The 23,562-nt window shown below is 42.1% G+C and overlaps 1 protein-coding gene across 1 annotated transcript in view; it reads left to right on the forward strand.

Annotated features, from left to right (window-relative positions):
• Positions 1-3,420: 3,420 nt before the first annotated feature.
• LOC106608175 (uncharacterized protein C14orf132) overlaps positions 3,421-23,562 on the forward strand; it is a 34,057-nt gene continuing 13,915 nt past the window's right edge. Inside the window, exon 1 of the mRNA XM_014205960.3 lies at positions 3,421-3,872. Coding sequence (XP_014061435.1) covers positions 3,846-3,872 — 27 coding nt within the window. The 5' untranslated portion in view covers positions 3,421-3,845. The remainder of the gene's footprint in view (positions 3,873-23,562) is intronic.

Raw genomic sequence — 23,562 nt, forward strand, 5'->3', positions numbered from 1 at the left:
TGTGGTGCGTGCATATGTATTCACCCCGTTTTCTATGATCTCCCTAAATAAGATCTGGTGCAACCAATTACCTTCAGAAGTCACATAATTAGTTAAATAAAGTCCACCTGTGTGCAATCTAAGTGTCTACACATATCTACACCTGTTCTGAAAGGCCCCGGAGTCTGCAACACCACTAAGCAAGGGGCATCAACAAGCAAGCGGCACCATGAAGACCAAGGAGCTCTCCAAACAGGTCAGGAACAAACTTGTGGAGAAGTACAGATCAGGGTTGGGTTATAAAAAAATATCTGAAACTTTGAACATCCCACGGAGCACTATTAAATCCATTATTAAAAAATTGAAAGAATATGGCACCATAACAAACCTGCCAAGAGAGGACCGTCCACCAAAACTCACTGACCAGGCAAGGAGGGCATTAATCAGAGAGGCAACAAAAGAGACCAAAGATAACCCTGAAGGAGCTGCAAAGCTTCACAGAGGAGATTGGAGTATCTGTCCATAGGACCACTTTAAGCCGTACACTCCACAGAGCTGGGCTTTTCTCATCACCCTGAGAATACCATCCCCACAGTGAAGCATGGTGGTGGCAGCATCATGCTGTGGGGATGTTTTTCATCGGCAGGGACTGGGAAACTGGTCAGAATTGAAGGAATAATGGATGGCGCTAAATACAGGCAAATTCTTGAGGGAAACCTGTTCCAGTCTTCCGGAGATTTGAGACTGGGATGTAGGTTCACCTTCCAGCAGGACAATGATCCTAAGCATTCTGCTAAGGCAACACTCAAGTGGTTTAAGGGGAAACATTTAAATGTCTTTGAATGGCTTAGTCAAAGCCTAGACCTCAATCCAATTGAGAATCTGTGGTATGACTTAAATATTGCTCTACACCAGCGGAACCCATCCAACTTGAAGGAGCTGGAGCAGTTTTGCCTTGAAGAATGGGCAAAAACCCCAGTGGCTAGATGTGCCAAGCTTATAGAGACATACCCCAAGAGACTTGCAGCTGTAATTGCTGCAAAAGGTGGCTCTACAAAGTATTGACTTTAGGGGGGGTGAATAGTTATGCACGCTCAAGTTTTCTGTTTTCTCACAATAAAAAATATTTAGCATCTTCACAGTGGTAGGTATGTTGTGTAAATCAAATGATACAACCCCCCCAAAAATCAATTTTAATTCCAGGTTGTAAGGCAACAAAATAGGAAAAATGCCAAGGGGGGTGTATACTTTCGCACGCCACTGTATGCCTTATCGGGTTTATTGTCAAAATTAGAGCTGGTATGGAGCATGTCGATATGGCTGTATTGTTTCACCCAGAACCATGGACATAATGACTTGTAAAGTAGCAGAGTAATTCATTACCACGTGACCATGTGAGAAGTAATAATATTGTAATAACTGTCGTAATAAAACACAGAATGCATCTTTTCTGTATTGTACTGTACAGTTAATGTCTTGTACTGTACAGTGCCATTTCAATGTTTTTGAGGGGAGTACTGTTGGACATGACCTTTGACCGGGCTGAAGGGTGTTACCTGTAAGAAGGTGGAGGGGGTCATGAAATTGACGTATAAAATGAAAGACTACAGTCAAGTTGAGTCTGCTTTTTAAAAGAGTAACATATGAAAACCGATCAAAGTTGCAGTCCATTCTTGGGCATTGCCATCCTTTTCTCTCTTTCTGGTAGACTTTTATAATCTATCTACCCAAACAAGCACCCATTCTCACAGAAACCTTTAGTATTGCCAGCATAGTATTTATTAACAACATTGCAACACTTTACATTTCCCCCCATCAGATGTTTTATTTCTCTGTTGTGTACCAGTACCTCAGGACAAGGAGGATTCTACATGCAAAGTCTATTATATGCTGATCTGTTGTGCCCCGTCTCCTACTATTGGCTGATGATGGTATTCATAGGCTCCCTCACACACAGCTGCCACAGTCTAATGGCCCCCTCAACATTAACTCGCCCTGACCTCAGGTGTGCCAGATGCTTTGGAACAAACAATGTAGGCCTCCTGGTAACAAGCGGACCTGTTGGGAGCATTCATTGTCATTTCTCTCCGCTAACTTTCTTTCAAGGTGCGCTCCCTTTTGGCAGTTTGTTTAAAAGGTAGTTGGTTGCTCAGCAGGTTAGTTTCTCCCCAACCCAAATTATTCCTGAGAGGCTGGAAAAAAGCCATGGATGAAATATTGATGAGTTTAAGAGATCCCATGGGGAATTTCTGTCTGGGTCCCGGAGATGATACATCAATCAGGGCCAGCCCCAGGCAGAAGCGACATAAGCGGCCGCTGGGGGCCCCTGACCATTTAAATACTTTTTTTTTTTTTAAACAGTCGGGGACTCAACTTACTATTGAGAGTAAGAATATTAGAATAAACCAGGTGCAATTTCTACATTTGGTTGGGCATCAGCAGTTTTTGCTTGCAATGTCAGTCCCTGACAGTCACTCAATTAGCCATGTCAGCTAACAATTTTTTGATTGGTAGCTAGTCTAGCCACTTATCTAAACTTGTAGTAATCATGGCCGTATACCGACCGGGCACGCAGGGCACGTGCCCATGGGCGCTGACCTCCAGGAGACCACAATTGATTTTGATGGTCATTCTCACTTCGATAGCATTAGTCATGACAAAATGTGTAGAATTGCAAGAAATTAGCTTGAAAAATGCAAAGATTTCTCTCCACCCCATGACAAAATGGGTAGAATTGCAGGAAATTAACTGTAAAATAATTATAATAATTATCTCTGCCCCATGGCGAAATGAGTAAAATTGCATTAAATGTTTTATAAAACAGCAAAAAATTCTCAATGCCCCATGGCAAAATGTGTATAATTGCAGAAAACTTTCTTCAAAATGGCAACATTTTCTCTATGCCCAGTGGCAAAATGTGTAGAATTGCAGGAAATGTGTTAGAAAATTGCTTGTTTAGGGCCCCCAAAAGGCTAGGGTCATTAATTATCTGGTTATAATTTATCTGGTTAAAATGTATAAATAGAATATCATTAAGCAATATAGAACGTATTGGGATAGGATATCAGCTGGAAGACCAATATGATGTACTGTAATTTGTATTCCATATCATATTAAGAAGTGGTGGAATAGTCAGTGGACATTAATGGTGTAATGGCCAAGATGGAAGCTGGGACACTTTGTTTAAATGGCTAGAAATAATCCATTGGAGTAGCAGTTATAGCTCTGATCGAGGTGATTACCCTGACTGAAAGTCATTTGCATACACATAAAATCTTGGCTACTACACTACACTAGAGAGTTCATTACCTGTGTATAGGCAAAACATTTTATGATCTTCGCTCTCAAAGCTATTATAAACTTTGAATTGACTATTTCATCCCTTTTAGACATTGCATTTCCTTCTTCCAAACTCCCAATGAGCTTTGAGTTAAATCGTGTTGTATGTTGTTGTATCTCAAAATGAACTGATGAATGTGCGACGAGTGGGCGAAACAAACCTGTTAGACTCCGTCATCACTAGGAAAACACTGCGTGATTAGCAGTTAGGGTTCATGTCACTGTAGGCTATTCAAAAAGGGGGCGAAAGGTGCGACGACATCAGGATCTTGTGGTTCTGTTGATAATAAAGGCTCTCTCTCTCTTTCTCTCTCGGCTGTTGCGCTCTTTCCCTCGCTCTGTAAATGCTTTCGTCTGTTCAAATTCCATAGTCGCCTAGCCGGCTGCACTTTCATACGCTATAAACGTTGTCTGGATCTGAAAATGCAATTTTGATGGAAAGAACGTTCTAATGTCCTTCTGGGGAATACAAGGGCGACTCGACACTGTTTCAAGATAGACAAAGGTGTCCTCACACGCGTATCACAATGGATCTCTCATTTATGGCTGCGCAGGTAAGTCCTAGTGACATTTTTGTTATTATTAATCAATAGAAGTTATGTGGGGTTTCCATGCAATTGTCGGAGAATAATTATTTGAACGAATATTTTGAAAAGCCTACTAATGTGCATAAGGTAGTAAAGAACAAAACAAACAAAACATATTCTGTATGGCGTCTGTCTGTGTATGCCGTCAATTATAGCCTTTCGACAAAGAGTAGGGATACGCACGAAGTTTCTCTCTCGGTGAACTTGATTTTGTCATCAACAAGCTGAAATAAACGTTCGAGGTTCCCACCCTAAACCTTGACATCAATATCATATTTTATTAGGTTAACCAACTTGTTGATTTATTCAAAACGGTATGTTTGGTCAGTAGCCGATAGGAAATTATACGATCTTAAATATTATAGTGAACAAAAATATAAACGCAAGATGCAACAATTTCAATGATTTTACCGAGTTACAGTTCATATAATGAAATCAGTCATTTAAAATCAATAAGATAGGCCCTGACCTATGACTAGGCAGGGTTGCACCCACTGGGAAGCCAGGCCCAGCCAATCAGAATTCGTTTATCCCCACAAAAGGGCTTAATTACAGACAGAAATACTCCCCAGCACCCTGTCAGACGATCCCACAGGTGAAAAGGACAGATGTTGAGGTCCTGGGGTGGAGAGGTCTGTGGTTGTGAGGCCGGTTGGAAGTACTGCCAAATTCTCTAAAACGATGTTGGAGGCAGCATATGGTAGAGAAATGAACATTAAATTCTCTGGCAACAGCTCTGGTGGACATTCCTGCAGTCAGCATGCCAATTGCAAATCTTGAGACATCTGTGGCGTTGTGGTCTGTGACAAAACGGCACATTTTAAAGTGTACTTTTAAGTCCCTACTGTAGCGCAAGGTGCACCTGTGTAATGATCATGCTGCTTAAATCAGCTTCTTGATATGCCACACCTGTCAGGTGGATGGATTATTTTGGCAAAGGAGAAATACTCAATAACATGGGTAGAAAATGTTTGAGAAATAAGCTTTTTGTGCTTATGGAAAATGTCTGGTATGTTTTATTTCAGCTCATGAAACATGAGACCAAGACTTTACATGTTGCGTTTATATTTTTGTTCAGTTTAGATAAGGCTAAAGATAATTTTAATTAATGAAATGTAATGTGATGAAATATGTAGGCTAATAATAGAATATAAAAAAATCGATGCATGGATGTTTTCAACCATGTTCCATTATTTTACTCATCCTGATGTTCCTCTGATCATCAATGCAGTTGTTATATCTGACTGAAATGTTGTCAGACAACTTTGTAATCAACAGGATAATTAACGTAATCAAATTGAATCAGCCCAGATGAGATCTATATTATGCAATTACAAAATACTTGGAGTTGATCAATATCCATTAAGATAGTATAATGGCAGGCTACTGTGTCATAGTACCAATATGTGATTCACAATGCAATTCTACATTTTAGTCATTTAGCAGACGCTCATCTAGAGTATGAGTGCATACATGTTCGTACTGGTCCCCTGTGGGAATCAAACCCACAACCCTGGTGTTGCAAGCACTATGCTCTACCAACTGAGCCATACGGGACCACCACTACCTTGAACATGTAACTCCACATAAAGACTTTAATAAATTAAACTTGTCCATGGACAAATGTTGGACAAATGTTTATGACTCACCTTGATTTTTATTGCTAGCCCACTTTATTTTATCTGATTATGAGTGTGATGCCCTCAGGGCTGCTCATGCATATAAATGAAGATGGCAAGCTATGTCTTTTAGAAAACATGGGTGTCATTAGGGTGGGCAAGGGGAGAGAAGACAATTGTACCTGTTTCCTACTTATCTAAATTCTACTTACCCCCATCCTACATACATGTATTCTACTTACCATATCCTACTTACCTGGATCCTACTTTCTTGGATTCTACTTACCCCTATCCTACTTACCTGTGTCCTACCTCTGCTCTTGTCAAGAGCAGAGATAGGATAGTGTTCAGACCACATGATGGTGTGTATAGACCACATGATGCTTTATCACCCAGTTGTGGTCTATAAGATCAGGATGTGCCTTCAGCTTGTGAGGTACATCAGTTTGGTGTAGCCTGTGAGCTGGTCTTAGAGACAGATGACCTCAGCCTTCAGCTTGTGAGGTACATCAGTTTGGTGTAGCCTGTGAGCTGGTCTTAGAGACAGATGACCTCAGTCTTAGTGTTGGACACAAAACCACATCTTCATGGTTATTTCTTTGTCACTTGTTAGTCCCAGCCAATATCTTTGACTGCTGCTTGGGTGTTAGCCATGGGTGTGTGGCTAATATAAATATGTAATTTAGCTTTTATCTCAAGCAACTTACAGTCAAATGTCTACACATTTCCATATGGGTGGCCCCAGCGGGAATCAAACCCATAATCCTGGCATTTGCAAGCGCCATGCTCTACCAACTGAGCCATGTAGAGCGGTATCATCTGAAGTCCCTTGTATTTACAGGCTTTCTGATATAGAGATAAAAGTTTTCAAAGCTGCGAAGTGATGGCCGATGGGAGGACGTCATCAGTCAGACAGAGGGGTTGACACAGCTCTGCCTGCCACCTTGAGCGAGCACTCCATTAGTCTCTGTCAGAGGCGCCATGTCTCTCTGCCTGGCCTCTCTACCATGCTCCCCGCTCTGCCCAGTGTCATCTCGCCCTCGATGCCCTGGCTGACAGGCAGGAAGTAGTCACCTTAATATTAATGCTGGAGATGCTGGAGAGCCTGCCTAGTTACCAAGTTCTGTCATAGCAGACCTGTGTTGGAGCAATGTGTCAGAAGAGGTTTTCCGAGAGCTTGCGATTAGGCACTCAGAGCCTCAGTTTCTAACTTCCCGCTCACTCTTGTTTCATTACTTCCATTCTCATTGCATTCTCATTCCATTGTTATTATTCCATTGTTATTATTCCATTGTTATTATTCCATTTCTTTCTTCCATCTCCTTATGACTTCATATATGTTCATCGGAAACTAGAGAGCGAGAGAGAACAATCATCTGTTTTGCATCTAACTGTATTACACTGTTGGTCAGGGGTGGACTGGGACCAGAAATCGGCGCTGGCATTTCAAACACACCGGCCCACTTATTTCCTTGAGGATCCCACACCGGCCCATTTCTTTCCTTGAGTTAGATAATGATCATTTTTGCTCAGAAAACACAATTTAGACAGGCCCTAGAGGCTGACATGGATAAGATGTTCTGATGACACATTTCTCTTGCTCTGCTAGCTTTGATCTGAAAGAGGAGCCAACTTGTAATGAGCCAAATAACTTTCCCTTTATTCGTACCCGTCATTTTGTGCCCTTGATGCAAATTTATCGTGGGCTATATTATTTTTGACAGATGATGAAGGATGCTTGAAGTTTGCAAGTTTTTTTTCTCATAATGACCATGATTGCAATCAAGATTTCCCATTATTGCTCCCCTAGGCTTTTCCGTTTATCTCTTGCCAGTGATACTGACACCTTTTCCAACTTTAATTGAATTTCTCCTTTCTGCTCGGCCACTGCTTTTGACAATGTCATGTTTCTACCCTAAACTAAAAAGTAACCGTTCTGCTGCTTCTACAAGACTCATGCTGTGTATGTAATTTGCCACATATACTGATCTCAGCATCAATCCACCACGTTAGTATTTTCTAATTCATGCTCTCATGCTATTCTATACTGTTTGTTGCTACATTAACATACAGCACACGTCAACTGTCAGTAAGTGAGATGCTTGTGAGTGTCTTCCATAGGTTTGTAGAGGGTGGGTAGGCTACAACTGGTCCTGAACCTAAAAACTCTGTCTGAATGGAACTGATAGTTAAGATGACTGTAGGTATGTAGCTGACCAATCAGTCAGTCAGCCCAGCATAGCCAGCCAGTCAGTCAGCCAGTCCACCCAATATAGCCAGTCAGTCAGTCAGCCCAACATAGCCAGTCAGCCTGCCTAACATTGCCAGTCAGCCAGCCAATCAGACAGCCCAACATAGCCAGTCAGTCAGCCAGCCCAACATAGCCAGTCACCCAGTCAGCCAGCCCAACATATTCAGTCAGCCAGTCAGTCACCTCAACATAGCTAGTCAGTCAGCTCAACGTAGCCAATCAGCCAGCCCAACAAAGCCAGCCAGCCAGTTCGTCAGCCAGCCCAACATAGCCAGTCAGCCAGCTCAACATAGTCAGTCAGCCAGCTCAGCATAGCCAGTCAGTCAGCCAGCTCAGCATAGCCAGTCAGTCAGCCAGCTCAGCATAGCCAGTTAGCCAGCCAGCCCAACATAGCCAGTCAGCCAATCAGCCAACTTAACATAGCCAGTCAGCCAGCTCAACATAGCCAGTCAGCCAATCAGCCAACTTAACATAGCCAGTCAGCCAGTCAGCCAGCTCAACATAGCCAGTCAGCCAATCAGCCAACTTAACATAGCCAGTCAGCCAGTCAACCAGCTCAACATAGCCAGTCAGCCAATCAGCCAACTTAACATAGCCAGTCAGCCAGCTCAACATAGCCAGTCAGCCAGCTCAACAAAGCCAGTCAGCCAGCTCAACAAAGCCAGTCAGCCAGCTCAACAAAGCTAGTCAGTGATGGTCATAGTAGACATACTGTAAGTGCTGGATCTGCTGCAGCTATACACGCTATATGGATGTGGGTACAGTAGGATCAGGAAGTGCGCTGTCACTTCTTGACCCGCTCGACTGCCACCAGATCGAATTGCTCTAAGACCTTGACACCATCCTTCTGATCATCTCACCAACCAAGGTCTTGTCTTCGGGACTTACCAACAGGCGGCAAATAGGCTTAATTATTTTACGAGAGCTGATTTTCCTCGGCTTAGCCCAGGGTGTGTCAGAGTGCATGTACTGTAATTAGCAGGGAGATAACGATGGCTTCTGGCTACCAGCTCTCCAGTAGTAATTTGTGATGCTTGAGCTAGCTGGCCTTCTCTGAATGAAGGAACTTTTAGACGAGGGTTGAAACATTGTGGGCTGGCAACAGCTCTCCAGGGTGGCGCGTGCGTGTGTGTTTGTGTGTGTGTGTGTGTGTGTGTTTGTGGAACAGAAACACAGAAGATTAAGCAGTTGTGAGATGTTTCTTGGATTACCACTTCTCAGGAGACCTCTGACACAGTGCATGAAATCGGATCAAGCAGTAGATATCTGAATCAGGGTGACTAGAGCTGTGGCAAAAAAAAAGAGATAAGCACATTCTGTGGAGAGGGTGATTATGTCTCACAACGTGTGAGAATACATGATGATGTACACCCATGATACTCATAGGGTGTTTACCCTGTAGAGAAAGGAAATTGGAGTGCAAATGAAAATGGCAGGTCATTGAGGGGGAGGCCACAGAGTTAGTGAGTCAATCGCTGTAGCCAGAGGGTGCCTTTCTCTCTGAGCTGCCTTCACAAGGAAGCAGCCTAAGCAGAGCACCCTGTTTCCAAACGTAATGGATTTAAAAAATGTCTTTAAAGATGTTTTGACCCCTAGTCCAGCCATTGTCAAGTGAACAAATGAGACTGTGGTCATAAATGACATCGTCTGGTTTACTCATCCCTGCTCCAGAGTTTTCTTATTCTCTCTATTAATAGAGATACGATGTGAACAAACAAGCTTGTCTATGAGTTACAATATTTAACCTTACAGACAAAAAGGGAAAACCTAGTCATTTGCGCAACTGAATACATTCAACTGAAATATTTCTTCTGCATGTAATGGAGGGTGTGCGGGGCTGTCTTAATCAACATCAGGGGAGCAGATGTTGTTGGGGGTTAACTGCCTCGCTCAATGGTAGAATGCCTGATTTTTCCACCTTGCTGGCTTGGGGATTCAAACCAGCAACCTTTCGGTAACTAGCCCAACACTCTTAACCACTAGGCTACCTGCCTCCCACACCTATACCTGACTTGCATAGCAGAGCATCAGTTCTGTTATCAGACAATTTTTCTATGTGAATTATATTTTTCATTATGTTTTTATTGAATGGGAAAAATCATGATTCTGTTTTTTGGACATTTTAATTAATTGCTGATGTATTTAGAGATACAGAGACATTTAAATGTGTTATTTACATTCAGGCAAGCCTAATGGAGTAGAAGAGAAGTTCATCTTTGTTTAAAGACGACTGATATTCTTCAGGTTTTGTAAGTACGGAACCATTATATTGTGTTCTCCCTAGGTTACCATAGATCTTACTCTCCATGATGATGATATGGTCTATGTTCTCAAATAGTTGACTGAATACACAATCCCGTACAAACAACTGTACAGTGCCATAGCTACTTACTGCCCCTACAAAGATTTTGCATGTTGAAGGCTATATCTGAGCTGGTGTCTTGCAGGAGCCCGAGGTCCCCTTTCTACCCTGGTTATGTCACATTACAGTAGACTCCACGCTTTGACGCAACTGACCTGGGGTCAGTGCTTCCACATCCTGTGTAGCTCATCATCAGTAAAGGGTGGGGGAGGGACAAACCCATACAGTAGTCCTGCTCCTGGCCTGTGAACTGGTCATGGATTTCAAGTCAGACTTACTGGAGGGCATCTATCAGCCCAGTGACTCATCCTGAACAGTATAATAAAATGGGGCCAACGGTAGGAGTGTACAATAAGGATCATCCCTATACAGATGTAGGATCTTAATTTGCGTCAGTTTGCTACAGCAGGAAAATAATCCTACAGCAATAGGAAATGTGAATTATTATGTGGATTATAATTAATGGACATTGTTGTAGGGGTTGATACATTTTTCGTTAGGGCAAATCAAGTCTGAAATTGCAAAGTGGGAATTACAAACATTAACAACCTTTTCAAAACTCAAATACACTACAAGTTTGCATCTCCTGTAGTGTAGGAAAATTCTCAGCAACAAAAGAGAGCAAATTAAGATCCTACATCTGTAGCCCTCTGCACTGTGGAACACTGTAGATTTGTATTGTATTGTCCCTTTTCATGATGGTGCTAGCAACCACGTGAGTGAGTGAGCTAGCTACTGACCGACAAGACCAACAACACAAACAAATTGACTATACAGATACAAGTAGTGAGTGGAGTTACACATGGACTATACTAAACAAGTTAAATGTCTTACCTAGATGAAGTGTTTCCCCTTATAGACCTATAGCTACGTGTTGCCTAAATTTCCCACTCTCCCATGCTGAATAGCCTGAAGCCACAGGGTGTCACGACTTCTGCCGAAGTCGATGCCTCTCCTTGTTCGGGCGGTGTTCGGCGGTCGAAGTCGCCGGTCTTCTAGCCATCACCGATCCATTTTTCATTTTCCATTTGTTTTGTCTTGTTTTTCCACACACCTGGTTCTCATTTCCCTCATTATGTGTTGTGTATTTAACCCTCTGTTTTCCCCATGTCGTTGTGTGGTATTGTTTATCTGTTCATGTATGCGTACGCTAGGCTGGTTAAGCTGGGTTATGTTAAACCCTCATTTGTATTTCGTGTTAGTTTGTGCCGTGTGCTTTTGGGTCGCCAAATAAAAGGCTTAGTTTTGCTACCATCTATCTGCTCTCCTGTGCCTGACTTCCTACAGCCCTTCACGCATACCCTGACACACAGGGCTCTTCTAGCAGGCTCTATTCCCTATGTGGGAGCATTGTGAACTGTAGGTTGGGCTTTTTGACCTGGTTACATTTACATTGCGCGACACAGCACCTAAAAATCAACCACAAAGTTGGCTCTTTTACACTTGGGGTCTATGGGAAAGAATGTTTATTTTCCCCAATTTGTGGGCATGGTCAAGGGGAATTCCTTATTATTACGTGAAAATCGACTCGGGAGTATAGCATTATTTAAATATTCCCCATGTAATGTTAATGGGGTGCTAACATGGCTGCCATGGGATTTGGAAGTGTCATGTAAACGCATCATAATGCTCATTCTAGACATTATATTCCCCATAGATGCAGTAATTAGAGGTCAACATAACTCCACCAAAACAATGGAATTGCCAGGGAAACGGGTGGAGGAAAGGGCTGTGGGGGAAGGTTGCCTACTTTACAAATACAAAACAGGTTATTGCTTTAGGAGCAAAACATTGTTTTATCCTACATGGGCTAATCAATGTGGCTTGTCAACTGTAGCCTATCCAATAGGCCTAAAGTTACAACTTTCATACTGAGCAGTTAGGCTATGTTTAGATGGATACATCGTTTTTCGGTTGATATTTCAGACAGGGGATATTTTCCTTTGCTCAGATCTCAATATGCAAATGTTTCCAAGACATTATCATTGTTTGTTTAGGATCATTAATAATTGACATTTAGTAAACGAGGACCAGAAGAATATTGTAGAGTTTAATGTACAACATTATCCCATCGTAGTTTAGATAATTCACTATAGACATACGCAAGATGAGAATGTTTATAAAGCCAATGGACAGCAAAAGTTATCTACATTTAGTTTATTATTTACATGTGTATTTCACACTGTTGAGGTAAAGATCAGAGTATAATGCTTGTGTGGATGTGAACCCCAACACATATTCATGTCTTCTTTACCAATGAACTGCATTAATGTTAAAAATGACTTTGACTACCATCAACGACTTCTGTATGCTAGCTATGCTGACCAGTTTATATGAACAGGATTTAGCATTTAGCAGTCACTTCTTCTAAACCTAAAAGGGACAACTTAAACATGTTATGCAGCAAAACCATATATAGAAGATATCCGATTGGACTTAAGTAAGCACATTGTGGGCCTGTTACAATACATAAATCGTGACGGATTTGACGAATATCCACTTTGTTAGATCAGATTTGTTGAATGTGCGCCAATCTGGTCAATGGAACATCTGTGTTCCATTGACCCCTTTACCGTATCTACTGTATGTAATGTTAATGGGGCACTAACATGGCTGCCATATAATGTTGTAGTGTCATGTAAATGCATCATAATGCAGAAACCTCAGTGTCCCAACTCTATAAATACATGGTTCTGTAATCAAATCAAATCACATTTTATTTGGCACATGCGCCGAATACAACATGTGTAGACCTTACAGTGAAATGCTTACTTACAAGGCCTTAACCAACAATGCAGTTTTAAGAAAATACCCCAAAAAAGTAAGAATTAAAAGTAACAAATAATTAAAGAGCAGCAGTAAAATAACAATAGCGAGGCTATATACAGGGGGTACCGGTACAGAGTCAATGTGCGGGGGCACCGGTGTCGATGTAATTGGGGTAATATGCACATGTAGGTAGAGTTATTAAAGTGACTACGCATAGATAATAACAGAGAGTAGCAGCAGCGTAGAAGGGGGGGCAATGCAAATAGTCTGGGTAGCCATTGGATTAAATGTTCAGGAGTCTTATGGCTTGGGGGTAGAAGCTGTTTAGAAGCCTCTTGGACCTAGACTTGGCGCTCCAGTACCGCTTGCCGTGTGGTAGCAGAGAGAACAGTCTATGACTAGTCTTTGAGTCTTTGACAATTTTTATGGCCTTCCTCTAACACCGCCTGATATGGAGGTCCTGGTAGTCATTTAGGCAGGTTACCTTAGTGTTCTTGGGCACAGGGACTACGGTGGTCTGCTTGAAACATGTTAGTATTACAGACTCAGACAGGGAGAAGTTTAAAATGTCAGTGAAGACACTTGCCAGATGGTCAGCGCATGCTCACAGTACACATCCTGGTAATCCATCTGTCCCTGCGGCCTTGTGAATGTTGACCTGTTTAAAGGTCGTACTCACATCGGCTGCGGAGAGCGTGGTCACACAGTTGTCCAGAACAGCTGATGTTCTCATGCGTGTTTCAGTGTTACTTGCCTCAAAGCGAGCATAGAATTTATTTAGCTCGTCTGGTAGGCTCGTGTCACTAGGCAGCTCTCAGCTGTGCTTCCCTTTGTAGTCTGTAATAGTTTGCAAGCCCTGCCACATCCGACAAGCGCTGGAGCCGGTGTAGTACAATTCGAACTTAGTCCTGTATTGACGCTTTGCCTGTTTGATGGTTCGTTGGAGGGCATAGCGGGATTTCTTATAAGCTTCTGGGTTAGTGTCCCACTCCTTGAAAGCGGCAGCTCTACCATTTATCTCAGTGCAAATGTTGCCTGTACTCCATGGTTTTTGGTTGGTGTATGTACGTAGTCACTGTGGGGACAATGTCATCGATGCACTTATTGATGAAGCCAGTGACTGATGCGGTGTACTCAATGCCATCGGAAGAATCCCGGAACATATTCCAGTCTGTGCTGGCAAAACAGTCCTGTAGTTTAGCATCTGATTCATCTGACCACTTTTTCAAAGACCGAGTCACTGGTGCTTCCTGCTTTATCTCGGTGAAACATGAGATATTACAGTTTTTAATGTCCCGTTGGTAGGATATACGTGCTCTTAGTTTGTCCCATTAATTTTCCAGCAATTGAACATTGGCTAACAGTACAGATGGCAAATGAAGATTAGCCACTCGTTGCCTGATCCTCACAAGGCACCCCGATCTCCTTGCGCGAAATCTCAGTTTCTTTCTCCTGCGAATGACAGGGATGAAGGCCTGTTTGGGTGTTTGTTGTATATCCTTCTAGTCCGTCTCATTAAAGAAAAAATATTTGTTGAATTCGAGGTGAGTAATCGCTGTTCTGATGTCCAAAAGCTATTTTTGTTCATAAGAGACGGTAGCAGCAACATTATGTAGAAAATAAGTTACAAACAATGCGAAAAACAAACAAAATAGCACGGTTGGTTAAGAGCCAATAAAACAGCAGCCATCCTCTCCGGCGCCATTCAACCCAGAGGCCCGGTTACTGATCGAGGTGGCCAAGTTCACTCCTCGTTCACTCCTGTATGTATTCTCTATGGAAATTTCTTGACTGTGGTAGCTTTAGATGAACTTGGGGGCTGTGGTGTAAAACGTCTGAAATATCTTTATTACAACCAAGCAAATAGGTCGCCTCTGTGGCTTTTATCTGGCCTACAGGCTGTCTACGGTGCATACAGGAAAACTCGGTATGACATTGTTTATTTCTTCCCAAACATACGCATTGTACAATCCATAAGTTGTACTATCATACCAGACTCCTTGGGAGACGTTTGCTCAGTAAGGTACATAATGAAATCTACTATTCTTCATTAGCTTGGCAAGGCTGTTGATATACACTCTTTATGGGATTATTTTTCAGAGGAAAACATGCCTTTGTGTGTGGGCGTTTTTTTGCTCCCTCCTTTCATTGTGTGTGTGAGTGTGTGTGAGTGTGTGTGTGTGTGTGTGTGTGTCTGTGCATGTGTGTGCGTGTGTGTGCGTGTGTAAGAGCATTTTGTTGTTCCCTCCTGACATTGTTAGCCTGAGAAGGAACAGATGAGTGTCCTCACGCTAAGCAGCCTCGTCCCTGTGATGCAGCCCAGTGGATAACGTTACATCACATGGAGCCCAGCCCCAGAGCAGCGCTAACACTCCGAGATCCCATTCAATGCTAGTTGGCCGGCTGCATTCTACCACAGCACCTCTGTGTGCTTTACGGTCTGCTAGTTGGCCGGCTGCATACTACCACAGCACCTCTGTGTGCTTTACGGTCTGCTAGTTGGCTGGCTGCATACTACCACAGCACCTCTGTGTGCTTTACGGTCTGCTAGTTGGCCGGCTGCATACTACCACAGCACCTCTGTGTGCTTTACGGTCTGCTAGTTGGCCGGCTGCATTCTACCACAGCACCTCTGTGTGCTTTACGGTCTGCTAGTTGGCCGGCTGCATTCTACCACAGCACCTCTGTGTGCTTTACGGTCTGCTAGTTGGCCGGCTGCATTCTACCACAGCACCTCTGTGTGCTTTACGGTCTGCTAGTTGGCCGGCTGCATTCTACCACAGCACCTCTGTGTGCTTTACGGTCTGCTAGGTAGGCATCACCCGGCTGCATTCTACCACAGCACCTCTGTGTGCTTTACGGTCTGCTAGGTGGGCATCACCCGGCTGCATACTACCACAGTAAAGACTCACCCAGGCGGTGAGCCAGCAGGAGGGGAATAATCACAGCGTGGGGAATATTCCGTGTCGAGGTTGGGTGGTTGATGGACGTCTTGCTCAATTCGCTGGATGGCCGCCAATGTTATAGAGATGTGGTTAGCCCCACTCTGAGCCCAGACACAAACTTTTAGGGGAAATTAGTAGTGGTGGGCACTAATATAAAATTGATAATTCAATATAATATTGTTACTGGCCGATATACTGTGGTATTTCACTGTAGTATGCTACATCACAATAATATTGTGCCAAATCATTCTTCTTCATTTATCGACACTTAAAATAGCAGTTCACATGTTCTATGTTTGTCACGCCCTGATCTGTTTCACCTGTTTTTGTGATTCTCTCCAACTCCTCCAGGTGTCGCTTATTTTCCCCAGTGTATATATCCCTTTGTTTCCTGTCTCTCTGTGCCAGTTCGTCTTGTATGTTTTCAAGTCAACCAGCGTGTTTTTCCCGTGCTCCTGTTCTCTTTTTCTAGTCTTCCCGGTTTTGACCCTTGCCTGTTTTTTCTGGACTCTGTACCCGCCTGCCTGACCCTTCTGCCTGCCCTGACATCGAGCCTGTCTGCCACTCTTTACCTCTTGGACTCAGAACCTGGTTTTGACCTTTTGCCTGTCCACGACCATTCTCTTGCCTACTCCTTTTGGATTAAATAAACAACAAAGACTAACCATTTGCCTCCTGTGTCTACATCGGGGTCTCGCCTAGACTCAATCAGACTTGGGAAATGGTGCCTCGCTAGATATTACTGTGTAAAGAGAAACTAGTTGCATGTTCCTGCATTGCTTTCCATGCTATAAATGAAACACCACACTCATTAAGTTGAGGTAGGCTCGATATGACCTATGAAAATTCCATGACTATGGATTGTGGAGGCAGAAATCCAATAATTGTAACACATTTTCCTAATTAATTGGTTGGTTATGAACTATGCAAAATAGTGATATCCTTTAAGACGACGAAGTGTGCTTGATTTGAATAGAATATATTACCATAGCGATGGAAGGATGGAGGCATCACTGAGGGACATGGAATGAGCTTGTTTCCACAAATCTACATAGGTCAGGATATAGCAGGTTTAAATGTCTGGTCTGTAATAGCACATAGAGTAACAATGTCTGTATTGGAAAATGGTAGTACAGCTCAGAGTTTTATTGTGATGTGAACCAGGGGTTTATAGGTATTGGACTCCATATTCAAGTTCGTAAACAAAGCCAATGAGCCAAACTTGCTATACGTGTGCATCCATGAAAGTGTTTCACTTTATGTTTTGTTAGATAGCATGTCATATTGGTTTCTCAAGTTTCAGACATGTATACACCTTTTGATTGTTGGGTCCTTTTCTGTTTGGTGAGGGAGGAAGTAGTAGCTATGAGAGAGGTAGACGTGGCTGATGCTGTGTGGAGTAGAGCTGTGACGGTCATGACATTTTGGATGACGGTATTGGTCAGCCAAATGACCACGGTCACCATTATAATTGTTTGAATAGCAAAATGTGTCGCTGCACAGCTGTTTTCAGGTCTTTCCAGTAATGTTTGATCGGTTTCAAGTCCGGGCTCTGGCTGGGCCACTCAAGGACATTCAGAGAATTGTCCAGAAGCCACTCCAGCATTGTCTTGGCTGTGTGCTTAGGGGTGTTGTCCTGTTGGAAGGTGAACTTTTACCCCAGTCTGAGGTCCTGAGCGCTCTGGAGCAGGATTTCATCAAGGATCTCTCTGCACTTTGCTCCGTTCATCTTTCCCTCAATTCTGACTAGTCTCCCAGTCCCTGCCACTGAAAAACATCCCCACAGCATGATGCTGCCATCACCACCTTGCTTCACCATAGGGATGGTATAAGGTTTCCTCCAGACGTGACGTTTGGCATTCAGGCTAAAGAGTTCCATCTTGGTTTATTCAGATCAGAGAATCTTGTTTCTCATGGTCTGATAGTCCTTTAGGTGCCATTTGGCAAACGCCAAGCAGGCTGTCATTTGCCTTTTACTGAGGAGTGGCTTCCGTCTGGCCACTCTACTTAAAAGGCCTGAATGGTGGAGTGCTGCAAGGATTGTTGTCCTTCTGGAAGCTTCTATCATCTCCACAGAGGAACTCTAGAGCTCTCTCAGAGTGGCCATTGGGTTCTTGGTCAACTCCCTGCCCAAGGACTCATCAGACCAAAGTCTCCCCCGATTGCTCAGTTTGGCCGGGCGGCCAGCTCTAAGAAGAGTCTTGGTGGTTCCAAACTTCTTCCATTTAAGAATGATGGAGGCCACTGTGTTCTTGGGGACCTTCAATGCTGCAGAAATGTTTTGGTACCCTTCCCCAGATCTGTGCCTCGCCACAATCATGTCTCGGATCTCTACAGACAATTTCTTCGACCTCATGGCTTGGTTTTTGCTTTGACATGCACTGTCAACTGTGGGACCTTACATAGCCAGGTATGTGCCTTTCCAAATCATGTCCAATCAATTGAATTTACCACAGGTGGACTCCAATCAAGTTGTAGAAACATCTCAAGAATGAAAATTGGAAACAAGATGCACATGAGCTCAATTTCTTGTCTCATAGCAAAGGGTCTGAACACTTATGTAAATAAGGTTTTTCAGTTTTTTTATGTTAAATAAAGTTGCAAAAAATTCTAAAAACCTGTTTTTGCTTTGTCATTATGGGGTATTGTGCATAGATTGCTGAGTATTTTTCATTTATTTAATGCATTTTAGAATAAGGCTGTAACGTAACAAAATGTGGAGAAAGTTAAGGGGTCTGAATACTTTCCGAAGGCACTGTATATATACAGTACAGGTCAAAAGTTGGAACCTACCTCCTCATTCAAGGGTTTTTCTTTATTTTCTACATTGTAGAATAATAGTGAAGACATCAAAACTATGAAATAACACATGGAACCACGTAGTAACCAAAAAAGTATAAAATAAAAAATAAAAAAATAAAATCCTCAAAGTAACCACTCTTTGCCTTGATGACAGCTTTGCACACTCTTGGCATTCTCTCAACCAGCTTCACGTGGAATACTTTTCCAACAGTCTTGAAGAGTTCCCACATATGCTGAGCACTTATTGGCTGCTTTTCCTTTAGTCTGCGGGCCAACTCATCCCAAACCATCTCAATTGGTTTGAGGTTTGGTGATTGTGGAGACCAGGTCATCTGATGCTGTACTCTATAACTCTCCTTCTTGGTCAAATAACCCTTACACAGCCTAGAGGTGTGTTGGGTCATTGTCCTGTTGAAAAACAAATGATTGTCCCACTAAGCGCAAATCAGATGGGATGACGTATCACTGCAGAATGCTGTGGTAGCCATGCTGGTTAAGTGTGCCTTGACTTCACCATTCATTCACCTACTCTGTGTCTCACAAAGACATGGCGGTTGAAACTAAAATTCTCAAATTTGGACTCATCAGACCAAAGGACATATTTCCACCAGTCTAATGTCCATTGCTCGTGTTTCTTGGCCCAAGCCAAGAATTATTGGTGTCCTTTAGTGGTGGTTTCCTTAAAGCAATTCGACCATGAATGTCTGATTCACGCAGTCTCCTCTGAACAGTTGATGTTGAGATGTGTCTGTTACTTGAACTCTGTGAAGAACTTATTTGGGCTGCAATTTCTGAGGCTGGTAACTCTAATGAACTTATCCTCTGCAGCAGAGGTAACTCTGGGTTTTCCTTTCCTGTGGTGGTCCTCATGAGAGCCAGTTTCATCATAGCGCTTGATGGTTGGACTGAACTTGAAGAAGCTTTCAAAGTTCTTGACATTTTTCGAATTGACTGACCATCATGTCTTAAAGTAATGATGGACTGTAGTTTCTCTTTGCTTACTTGAGCTGTTCTTGCCATAATTTGGACTTAGCCCTATTTGGTAAAAGACCATATTTTGTATACCAACCCTACCTTGTCACAACACAACTGATTTGCTCAAACGCATTAAGAAAATAAATTCCACAAAAGAACTTTTAACAAGGCACACATGTTAATTGAAATGCATTCCAGGGTACTACCTCATGAAGCTGGTTGAGAGAATGCCAATAGTGTGCAAAGCTGTCATCAAGGCAAAAGGTAGCTACTTTGATGAATCTCAAATATTAAATAGATTTTCATTTGTTTAACAATTTTTGGTTACTACATGATTCAATATGTAGTATTGATTCAATATGTAGTATTTTCTACAATGTAGAAAATAGTACAAATAAAGATAAACCATTGAGTAGGTGTGTCCAAACTTTTGACTGGTACTGCATATTTAACGGTTATGACAGTGATTTTATCTTCATGGCGGTCTTGATCCATAATCGTCGGTTACACAACTATACAGTAATTGTTCCAGCCCTACAGTATGTGGACGTTTCAAAAGCATGTAGTGCCCTCAATATTTATACAGTTACAGCCTTATTAAATGGGTGAAACTCGCTTTGGGGCATTTTCTGTAGACGCGTGTGCTTTCCCTGCTCGGTTTGTATGAATGAAAGCATGATAATGGCTTGGAACAAGCTGTCAGTTCTTAGTAAACGGTTGGGGAAAATGGTGTTTGACAAATTACAATGCTATTTCCCTGTAAACAAATTGACAACAGACTTTCAGCATGCTTATAGAGAAGGGCACTCAACATGTACTGCACTGACACAAATGACTGATGATTGGTTGAAATAAATTGATAATAAGAAGACTTATTTATTTTTACCAATGACTTTTAAACAAATCATGTGTGTCCATGTTTGCTGATGATTCAACCATATACACATCAGCATCCACAGCTAATGAAGGCATTGAAACCCTTAACAAAGAGTTGCAGTCTGTTTTGGAATGGGTGAACAGGAATACACTGGTCCCGATCATCTCTAAAACTAAGAGCATTGTTTTTGGTACAAATCAATCCCTAAGTTCTAGACCTCAGCTGAATCTGGTAATGAATGGTGTGGCTGTTGAACAAGTTGAGGAGACTAAATTACTTGGCGTTACCTCAGATTGTAAACTGTAATAGTCAAAACATATAGATTCAATGGTTGTAAAGATGGGGAGAGGTCTGTCCGTAATAAAGAGATGCTCTGCTTTTTTGACACCACACTCCAAAAAGCAAGTTCTGCAGGGTCTAGTTTTGTCTTGTCTTTAGAGCGGCACGTCTTGCTCTTCATTGTAATCAGAGGGCTGATATAAATGCTATGCATACTCATGTCTCTTGGCTAAGAGTTGAGGAGAGACTGATTGAATCACTTCTTTTTTATAAGAAACAATGTGTTGAAGATCCCAAATTGTTTGCATAGTCAACGTACACACAGCTCTGATACACACAGCTCTGACACACACACACACACCAGACATGCCACCAGGGGTCTTTTCACAGTCCCCAAATTCTGAAAAAATTCAAGAAAGCATACAGTATTATATAGAGCCATTATTGCATGGAATTCCGTTCCATCTCATATTGCTCAAATAAACAGCAAACTAGGTTTCAAAAAACAGATAATGCAACTCCTCACGGCACAACGCCTCTCCCTATTTGACCTAGATAGTTTGTGTGTATGTATTGATATGAAGGCTACGTGTGCCATGAAAAAAAGATGTATGTAGTTTTGTTCTTGGGTTGTTCTTGTCTATTAATGTTCTGTATTATGTCATGTTTCATGTTTTGTGTGGACCCCAGGAAAAGTAGCTGCTGCTTTTGCAACAGCTAATGGGGATCCGAATAAAATACCAAATACCAAACATTTGAATGAGTGTACACAGTAGCCTGTAGTTAATGGATTATATTTTCAGTGTGTTTAGGAGAAGAGAGGAGAATGTCACAGTTGACACCCATTGTCTCAATAATCCATTTGTACAAGAGAGTGATTTTTAAAATAAGAGAGAGTGCTCTTCCATCAGCTGTACATTACTCACAGGTGAGTAATGTATAGCTGATGGAAGTGCTCAGTGTCACTACTATGTTTTCAGTTCAAAGTGGACATGTGAGCGCTCATTCTATGTTTCCGCTGAGCAAACAGCAGCTTTGGGCTATTGATTCTGTACTTGCGATTGAACACGTTACATCCTTTTTCTTCCTGCTGAAACCTCTGGCTATTCATGGGTTGCACATTTCGTCACAATATTGTTTTGAACATTCATTTTGGACTCATACCCGAATGAGCATTCTACTCAATGCATTGTTAATGAGCGCTGATGAAGATTTCATCAAAAGTGCATTACAGTGGCTTGGAAATACAATATTTCAAAAGGAGGTAAATAATTAGTAGGAAAACCTTTTGTCATCATTTTAATGTCACCATGTTGACTTTATATGCAGTATAACTTTAGCTAGCTAGCTAAGATTGAGGGGAGATCACTGGATTTTAGCTAGCTAACTTTAGCATTGTTTTACATTTTTGACAACCTTTGCTAGCTAATGACAACATTGTCATCTGTCTAAAGTAAATTTGACAAGATGATGACAGCAAAGTTGTTTTCTACTAAATATTTGTCTACTTTAGCAATGTCATCCTATTTCCAGGACACGATAGTGTAATTTAGACAAAAAGTTGTTAGCCTCCTTCCAGATTGACTGGATTTATCACAACTTTTGGGCACCGAGTAATGGAGGTGCACCCGGTGAATAGGACGGAAGATCATTTGGGGGCCATTTACATTACTAAAATAAGTCTAGTGAGATCTATCACTCTTCAACATCAGATTTGCTCATTTTCTCTTTACACTAACCTTGGCTGTGGTGTGGCCAAAGGTACATTCCTGCTTCATGTGTGAGTGTAGCTATTAGCATACCGTAAATACCATAGTATATAGACAAACAAAATAGGGATAGCAATTCAAACTATGCAGATGCTTCTCATTTAAGCCATATTGCACACAATGTTGCACACTTGATTAATGCAATGATTCACAAATGTGTGGATATATTAAAAGCCTTTCATTTTCAATTTGGTTAACAGAGCAAAAATGCTGTTTTCTGGTATTAATGTAAATAAGGTAATTATTGAAAGGACATGTGGTGTGGGAGAACCCTTGTGCACTGTACCACTCAGACTGTGTATTTGGTGTAGATGTCTACCTCTGGAGGTGGTGTGGGAGACATTTCTTAAAGAGAGATTTGAATCTAGAGCCATCTCTTTACACAAGTATCTCTCCTGGACCTAGTTTGTATCATCAGAGTAGTGTATTGTAAAGAATCCCTAGTGAACTGAGAGCAAAGTGCCATGACTAACAACAGGCTGAAGGCTTATTTGAGGAACTGCCCGTATAAACGTAAAGAAACAGTGACTGCTTCTGACAGCTGCATTGTAAAGAAGAATCCTAAAGTGCTCTCTAACAAATATGCTCCAGTCCAGGCTGTAGGGTTGACAGCCACTTACATACAGGAACTATCCTGACACTCATACCAGGATGTGGTTTGTTTTCTGTTGATGTTACATTTACATTTTAGTCATTTAGCAGACGCTCTTATCCAGAGCGACTTACAGTTGACTTACAGTCATCTTCAGATAGCTATGTGAGACAGCCACATATCACAGTTGTAGTAAGTACATTTTTCCTGTATATAGAAGTCATCATAAAAGTCAGTGCTAGTAGGAAAAGACAAGTGCAAGGGGGAACAAGACTGAGATACTCTTTGAAGAGGTAAGATTTCAGACGTTTTGGAAAGAAGGACAGGGACTCCGCTGTCCTAGATTCAGGGGGAAGCTGTTTCCACCACTGGGGTATAAGAACAGAGAAGAGCTTTGACTGCGCTGAGCAGGAGCTG

Source organism: Salmo salar, chromosome 06, assembly GCF_965601325.2.
Source record: "Salmo salar chromosome 06, fSalSal1, whole genome shotgun sequence".
Classification (NCBI taxonomy): Eukaryota; Metazoa; Chordata; class Actinopteri; order Salmoniformes; family Salmonidae; genus Salmo; species Salmo salar.